This window comes from Haliotis asinina, chromosome 2 (genome assembly GCF_037392515.1).
Source record: "Haliotis asinina isolate JCU_RB_2024 chromosome 2, JCU_Hal_asi_v2, whole genome shotgun sequence".
NCBI lineage: Eukaryota > Metazoa > Mollusca > Gastropoda > Lepetellida > Haliotidae > Haliotis > Haliotis asinina.
Genome location: NC_090281.1, coordinates 21,571,724 through 21,580,253, shown reverse-complemented (window position 1 = coordinate 21,580,253; position 8,530 = coordinate 21,571,724). Strand labels below are relative to the sequence as shown.

At 42.8% G+C, this 8,530-nt stretch overlaps 1 protein-coding gene across 1 annotated transcript; it reads right to left on the bottom strand.

Moving 5' to 3' along the window:
* Positions 1–1,166: 1,166 nt before the first annotated feature.
* LOC137273390 (dehydrogenase/reductase SDR family member 11-like) lies at positions 1,167–8,070 on the bottom strand. The gene is made up of 7 exons (XM_067806020.1): positions 7,870–8,070; positions 6,948–7,157; positions 4,796–4,890; positions 4,502–4,631; positions 3,627–3,716; positions 2,801–2,866; positions 1,167–1,454 (listed from the first exon to the last, which is right to left on the bottom strand). Exons 1-7 carry the CDS (start codon positions 7,999–8,001, stop codon positions 1,413–1,415), a joined length of 765 nt encoding a protein of 254 aa, XP_067662121.1. The 5' UTR covers positions 8,002–8,070; the 3' UTR covers positions 1,167–1,412.
* Between the last annotated feature and the right edge of the window lie 460 nt (positions 8,071–8,530).

Here is an 8,530-nt window from a genome sequence, read left to right as displayed (position 1 = left end):
AGAAGAGCACTCAGCCAATCTGAACGTGACATTTACGTATGAGGGAAGTAAGGATGGGAAAGCCACATTAACATGGTGCTCCAAATGGCTGCAAAAGTTGATCCTAATGGACTTGAGTTTGAAAATGCAATGTGCCATTGACATCAAGTGATCTGCCATTGGCACCCAATGATCAAGAAAAAACAGAGCACCTTTGAGCTGCTGAGCTGGATATTGCGTGCGTGCGTGTCTGTGTGTCTCTGTGTGCGTGCGTGTGTGTGTCTGTGTGCGTGTGTGTGTGCGTGTGTGTGTGTGTGTGTGTGTGCATGCGTTCGTGTGCGCTAACGTAGGTAGGTAAGTAGGCTCAGATGGATGGGATAAAACAGAAGTATAAACTAACAAATGAAAAGTATACACTGCATTTCTTCTCACACTCATTTGTTTTCTCCTCTTCTTGTGATTGCTTACATGTGATGATGACTGTTATCTAAAACGAGGGGGTTAAGAGGTTAGCCAACTGCAGGGCAGGCTAAATGATTGACAATCGGAAACATTGTCAACCTGCCCCAAACCTTCAAGGATGCAGCTGGTCTGTACACCAGATTAAAACGATGAAAAAGGGGGATTTTTACTCTATGCATATGTTCAGTTGATATCTTACACACACTGATTGTATAGGAGGACATAGTTGTATTAGGAGTGTGCTCAAGGTGTACTGAAGCTGGAATACATGGCAGCCCCAAGTGGAGGACACAGTCATGGTGCAGCAGACGTTCCTAACCTTACAGAGAAACCTGTCTTTCAATACAGTCCTAGAGATTTTAGGGTCTGCAAGTGCCTGCTGAGCTGAGCTGTCCCATAAGGACAAGATCTAAACGTACCCACTGGACCAAGCAGCCCCCATAAGGACTAGATCAGAAAGTACCTGCTGGACCAAGCATCCCCGATAAGGAGAAGGTCAGAAAGTACCCGCTGGACCAAGCAGTATCCATAGAGGCAAGGTCTGAAAGTATCTGACAGAGCAAATATAAAGGTCTTTAGACCAAATATAAATTTCTTGCAACCCTCCACCCATAGAGTACACTCCTTTGTCGTGAACAAACTTGAATTTCGACGTTCCAACCACTGTATCTCATATACTGGTAGATTCCATAGAGCATAAGGAAAAAAAACTACTCATCACATACTTGTATCTGCATTTCTATTTAATATGCAAGTGGAAACTAATACATATGTGTCATCACTTCTTACAGCAATAGGTTCGTATTCTTCACTGCTGAACAGGAGAGGATGCCATTCCTAGTTAAACACATCTTGCCTCCTGTGTCTTCAACAGGTTTTGAATAAATAGCATTTGTGGTAATCGCTTGATAAGACTTTTAATTTCAGCTGGTCACGTGTCAATCAACGACGGCTGCAGATGAAGGTGTACATCAATCCAGCTGATCGATTGGACGAAGCCAGATATCGTCAATCTACCAACAGAAGCAGGGTATATACAGGATGTGAGGTGAAACGTCGTAGTGAAAAATATTTCGCTCATATGATGACCAGAATGCGCGTGTGCGGATGGTTGTACTAGTCCAGACTTAAGCTGGTTTTATAGAACTAGCTCACTGAGATACCATGCGTGAATACACAACTCACACACGTTAAACTGACTCCGAGCCGGCCAGTCCTTGTTGTACCCATTAATGCCGAGCGCCGTATCTTGACGTTAACGTCTTTTCGTATGACACAGCAAGCGACCTGCCGCTGTTCCAGGTACATGAAGGTGTATGAGTGAGTTTAGTTTTACGTCGCAATCAGCAATATTCCAGCTATATGGCGGCGGTCTGTAAATAATCGAGTCTGGACCAGACAATCCAGTGATCAACAACATGAGCATCAATCTGCGCAATTGGGAACTGATGACATATGTCAACCAGTCAGCGAGCCTGACCACCCAATCCCGTTAGTCGCCTCTTACGACAAGCATAGTCGTTTTGTATGGTAAGCATGGGTTGCTGAAGACCTATTCTACCCCGAATGAAGATTTTTATGGATATCAACTTCTTTATGTCAACTTCTTTATGTGTTCTCACATAAAGAAGTTGATATCCATAAAAATCTTCATTCTTATGTATTTTCACTTCTAAATGACATTCAAAGAATATTCTACCCCGGACCTGGTACATGAAAGAGCCATTTTCTCAGCGTCAGTGTGGTACAGTAAGATCATTTAACGGTTGTCATGATATGTGCACAATGATGTCAGAATGCCTGGCATGCCGGCATTATATTTGGAGATTTACAGGACATAAATCCATAAACATTGCGTTCCTTCGAATATTGCTTTAACAACGTTGCCATCTTGATACGACTGGGTATCGCTGAATCGCAACATGATATTTTGACACCCCGACCCTACCCAACCCTCCATATCCAAGATGGCGTATTTACTAAAGAAGCGACATAGTCCATGAAGTACTGTTTCCCATGGATGTACATCCCCCGAAGATCTTGGTCTTCAAGAACTGACTGACTGGATCGGGTGGTCAGAATCGATTACTTTGTTGACACAATCAGTTGTGTAAGTCGATGCTTATGCTATTGAAAACAGGATTGTCTGGAATGTTTACAGACCGTAGCCATATAGCAGTAATATTGCTGAGAGCGGCGTAAAACTGTAGTCACTCACTCACTCTTGGATGGACACTTATAAGACGAACATACCAAAGTATAATGTTTGAGGTAAAGCGGATTGTCCCACAAGAAGCCGACCTCAGGATAATGTTCATTCGTGACCTACACTGCAGTAGCTGTACACTCCATAACCCACCTGTGCACGTGGAGGAGAACTGAGAGCGTAAATGACGGCGTCAACAATGTCGGACGGCTGCAGACACTGCAACATTGACAATATAGTCAAACATGAGTCAATAGATCTTTAAAAAGGGATGGGTTTAACGATGGTCCTGTATATATGACAACTTAAAGGAGAATATGAAAGAATTGCAAAAATTTGCTGGGTGAAAGATAAGTCATCAGAAACATATACCCAAAGTTTTAATTACAAATTATGCATATTTACGTCTTAATCGTGAAAACAGTTTCTGTTATCTGAGATTCGGTCATTATGCATATTCTGCGGGAAGTCACGTGACCTTTCCGCTCGTGACGTCAAATGTGTGTGCGAAGACCAAGCTCCACAGTAATACAAGTCGTGTTGATTCAGTCGTTTTTGTAAATGGTACGATGGTTCATTTTGCTATCTGGGGATGCATCGAACAGTGAAAAGGGCCATCATTCTTCAAGACAGACTTAGGCAACAGAAATGTTCCGATCATTCCGAGTCAGGCGCGCTTACTTTCAACACCAGTTGGCATCGGAATGCACTCACCACAGACACACCTAAGACTCTACTAAAGTACAATGAAAACATTGAAAATGTTTAAGCAGTCTGATTGTTTCAGATTTACACCGATCTAAAAAAATTAAAATAAAACGAAAGTTCCCGAAATTTGCGGAAAATTGTCATGTCTGCGTGTTTCAAACGTACGCGTCATACAAAATTCACCTATCACAGAAATATGGGTTGTGAGACATAACTTAGATATCTAGTGCACAGAGTTTCTATGATAGGCTGCTTCTGTGTGTGGACTTACATCGTAGGAGCTGTAGAAAGCCCGAGCTTTAGCATCGTCATTCAACATTCTGTTCAGGAACTCCGTCTCCACATTCCCCGGGCTTATTGACTGAAAAGAGAAGTATTCGTTTTGGGAAAAATACCATTTCTGACACAAGGCCAATTGGGACAACTAACTGCAGTAACTGTGTTAACCATCAAACATATCTTGTGGACTTCTCAACTGCGAGGTACTCACAATATGAAGTAAGAAATCTGAAAGGTCTGTTTTACATCGTCAGCGGGGTTATGGCAAGTTGATCTGTGTGAGAAATTGTAGCTTTGTAATGTGAATGTAGACTTGGTCCCGTCGCTATATGGGTGGATATAGCAATCCCCATAAGGACTAGGTCTGAATGTACCTGCTGGACATAGCAGCCCCGATAAGGACAAGGTCTGAAAGTACCTGCTGGACCAAGCTGCCCCGATAAGGACAAGGTCTGAAAGTACCTGCTGGACCAAGCTGCCCACATAAGGACAAGGTCTGAAAGTACCTGCTGGACCAAGCTGCCCACATAAGGACAAGGTCTGAAAGTATCTGCTGGACCAAGCTGCCCACATAAGGACAAGGTCTGAAAGTACCTGCTGGACCAAGCTGCCCACATAAGGACAAGGTCTGAAAGTACCTGCTGGACCAAGCAGCCCACATAAGGACAAGGTCTGAAAGTACCTGCTGGACATAGCAGCCCCGATAAGGACAAGGTCTGAAAGTACCTGCTGGACCAAGCAGCCCACATAAGGACAAGGTCTGAAAGTACCTGCTGGACCAAGCAGCCCACATAAGGACAAGGTCTGAAAGTATCTGCTGGACTATATGGGTGGAATACTGTCGATGTGTTGTAAGACTCAACCTACCGTAACCTTGGCAGCAACCTTATCTTCCCTGAACTCAGACCTCATCCCATGCAGTATGGCCGTAACAGCGTGTTTGGTTGCAGCGTAGAAGTGGTTGCTTTTGTGGACCTGGACTCGGTGGCCTGACAGGCTGCATGAATGGAATTAAAAACACCTGTAACGCCATCTTGATTATGGTTATACTGACAGATCAAGCATGTTGTATTGTTCATATATTGTGTTATGTGTTGTCCGGAACAACGTTGTCCTTCATTCTGCGGGTTGAATCATATGCAGATCAATGTTTCGTCTCACCTGTTGATTAGGAAGAAGTGACCGTCATTGACACCTCGTTCCCTCTGAGATTTATAGGCTTCACGGGAGCAGATACAGAGCGCTAACACATTCACCTGGGGTACAAGAGCATGTACATAGTGATTACACATTCACCTCAGGAACAAGAGCAGATACATGGCGCCAACACATTCACCTAGGGTACAAGAACATATGCAGAGTGATAATACATTTACCCGAGGTACAAGGGCAGATACATAGTGCACACGCATTCACCCGAGATACAAAGGCAGATATAGAGTGCCGACACATTCACCTGAGGTACAACAGCAGATATTTAAATTCCAGTATATATATCCACTGGTCGACTAGTCAGTGAATGTTTTGGGGGTCAATGTTTAAATATACTAATGTAAGATCCGTTAAGGTCCCGGGGTAAAATAGGTCTTCAACGACCATGCTTACCATAAAAAGCGACTACGCTTGTCGTAAGAGGCGACTAACGGGATCGGGTGGTCAGGCTCGCTGACTTGATTATCACATGTCAGATCGATGCTCATGCTGTTAATCACTGGATTGTCTGGTCCAGACTCGATTATTTGTACAGGCCACCGCCATGTAGCTGGAATGTTGCTGGAGTGCGGCGTAATGCTAAACTCACTCACCACTAATATAAAATAGCCACTTACCTCAGGCAAGTGTTCTAAATTACGTTTTGCAAAATATTCTATACTGTTGAAAATTCCTGTTCTGACATAAACTGATGTATTATAAAATATACGTTGATTAAACAGATTATTGTTATGATTTCCATAAATGATAAAAACTCAGTGAAAATTGGCAAATTTTTAACAAAACGATGCACCAAAACATAGCCGTTCACATGCACGACAGAAATGCACATGCGTTCAGAAATGTGATGAATGATACTCGTCTGCATAAGGTTTGCAGTTAGTTTAGAAATTTATTTGAGGTAGTTTCGAGTGAGTCTGAACTTTAGTTGGGAAGTAAATATGCCACTCTCATCGACTTGTTAAGTAGTAATGCACTTATAAATCGGCAATATTATGGCCTGATAGATCTCGAGATGGCCGGGTGTAAAAACCTTGGAGTCAACTTTGTGTGCAGACTCTTTCCGTGTTCGCACAACCCCTAGTGTGCAGTACACAACCCTGTACACTTAGAAGAACTAACGAATCCGTTGGTATATGACCAGATGGTGGCCACATGAATACGTGCATACACCAAGTTGCGGGTACAGCAACGTGCAGTGAACTTGGACAACGTATTGTCACTATGTGTCTCAGTCCACCCAGCTGTGAATTGGGCACCTCGTTGGTATGAGAGAGCCACATTAAACTCGGTGCGCCTAGTTGCAGCAAGAGGTGTATACTCCCCAGTGAGTTGAGATTGATAATGCGAAGTGACGTAGGGACGGACATCGAGGGAAACAAATACCAGGGCCTTGAGCAAGAAATAGTTGCATGGATATGTGCGCTATATAAATATCCTATAAAAATAAAAAGATGTTATTTTAACTTTTCTTAATCTTAGTTTCTACATTCAAATTTTGTGGGCAAGTAAATTTCAGGTATTACAAGCCCAACTGGCAACTGGAAACTATTTGGCTGCACTAGCTTGTTTCAAACGTCCAGTATACTAATTGAATTCAATGTTCATGAATTCTGACTGAATTCAAAACAGTCAAAATAACATCAGATCAAATTTGAGTCTGGTTTTATCACGGACGTTTACACAGATAGGTTTCACTGTACATCTAAAATGTTAATATATAGATAAAATATTGATCCGTCACTATTCATGTGCACACCATGAAATTTTTTTATAAAAAACCAAAAAAAAGCAACAAAAAAACCAACAAAAAAACAAACGCTTGCCGTAAACAGGCGTCTTTGAGCGAAATTACTAACACGTTATGAATAAAATAATCATTGTCTAATTCCATATACCAGCATACAACTTGGTTCCCAAATACCATCAAAGTGGAATATCCCTTACTTAGTTTAATTTATATATGACAGTCTCCCATCGGCGGATACAGGAATTTTGAAAGTGGGAAATGTTTCACAACGCAAAAATAAAAAGAAAAAAATCTTCAGTCTTCTTCCCATAGTTCCTTGATCCACCCATGTCTCCACAAGTGAATACGTACATCTAACATTTCCCGCCACTGTTTTGTGTTTCCTTCCATCAACGAGGTGTCATGACCCAATCCGGCATTGTTGACGCAGACGTCAACCCCACCAAGGTCAGGGTCAGACTTTATGTTTTGGAACATTGCCAAGATGTCCTCCTCCTGTGTGACGTCACATTTCATTGGTTTGAGTGTTCCTGGCTCGTCTTTCAACTCGTCGGCGATTTTCTGCAAAGTAAATATATTTAAAACAAACTGTCTTACTAGCTGATGTTCATACAAAGGGGTGTAAGCCAAGTGGTTTGAGCGTTGGCTCGCCACGCGAAGACCCAGGTTCGATTCCCCATATATGGGTACAATGTGTGAAGCCCATTTCTGGTATTCCCCGCCGTGATATCATAAGTTGCAGGATCTGTAGCCCTGGCTTGCCACGTTGAATACCGGGGTTCGATTCCCGACATGGGTACAATGTATGAAACCCAGTTCTGGTGTTCAACTACCGTGAACTTGCTGGAATATCGTGGTGTAAAACCACATTCACTGACTGACTGACTGACTGACTGACTGACTGACTGACTGACTGACTGACTCACTCACTCACTCACTGACTCACTCACTCACTCACTCACTCACTCACTCATGTTCATATTTAAGGGGTACAGTTTTTACAATGATACCGGTTGTGTTATAAAGTAACACCGGTACGCCTTAAGTGGTCGCGGTGCTTATGTCGAGCTGAAATGTCAAGTGTGTGCTTTTCATACATCTCTCATAAATTCAACCTCTAACATGTCTTCAACACTGCCCTCTTACGGGAGCAAAGGCTCCACAGATTGTTAATGTTAATTTTGTAAGTGGTATGGCTATAAATAACAACAAGAGTGTTAGCTGATAACAAGATACGCAGAAACGGACGTGAGAGGTCAGTCTAGAATATCACCTGAATTCGCTCGACATTGCGAGCACATCCCACGACTTTCATCCCATTCTTAACCAGAGATCGGCTGATTGCTGCTCCGATCCCCACCGAAGCTCCAGTTACCAGGGCAACACGACCTGTCCATCGTTCCATCTCTGCTGAAGAGAAGAGATGAATGTCCCACAATTACTTACAGCAATGCCTACTCCTGGCTTATCAGCCAACAGTGACATAAAGACGTGTTCTGGCATGTTCTGCAGATATCAGTCCTGTAGGCGATCGTGCTTTTCAAGTGGATGTGAATATAGGACAGGCATTCGCTCCTTTATTGTTAAACCAAGAGCTACCGGAGGGCATGAAAGATATATACTGACGGCAAAAGAAACGCAACTCTGGCTTTTTGTCAAGCTTTCAAAGAGGAGACACAAACATGACGGCTTACTTTCATAATATTTCTTCTTTTCAAAATTTGCGTTTCTTTTGCTGTACAGTATACTTTGAATCATGCATGTAAACGCAAAACAAGATTGATAGTCTATCTTCTTCCACAACAGGGGCGGTGGGGTAGCCTAGTGGTCAAAGCGTTCGCTCGTCACATCGAAGACTCAGGTTCAATTCCCCACATGTGTACAATGTGTGGAGCCCATTTCTGGCTGATATTGCTGGAATATTGCTAAACCCA

Coding starts and splice junctions, on each gene's coding strand:
- LOC137273390 (XM_067806020.1), bottom strand. CDS start 8,001: ATGGAACGATGGACAGGTCGTGTTGCCCTGGTAACTGGAGCTTCGGTG. Junction 4,632..4,795: donor CACTTCTTCCTAATCAACAG/GTGAGACGAAAC, acceptor CCATTCATGCAG/CCTGTCAGGCCACCGAGTCC. Junction 2,867..3,626: donor CTTTCTACAGCTCCTACGAT/GTAAGTCCACAC, acceptor TCAATGTTGCAG/TGTCTGCAGCCGTCCGACAT.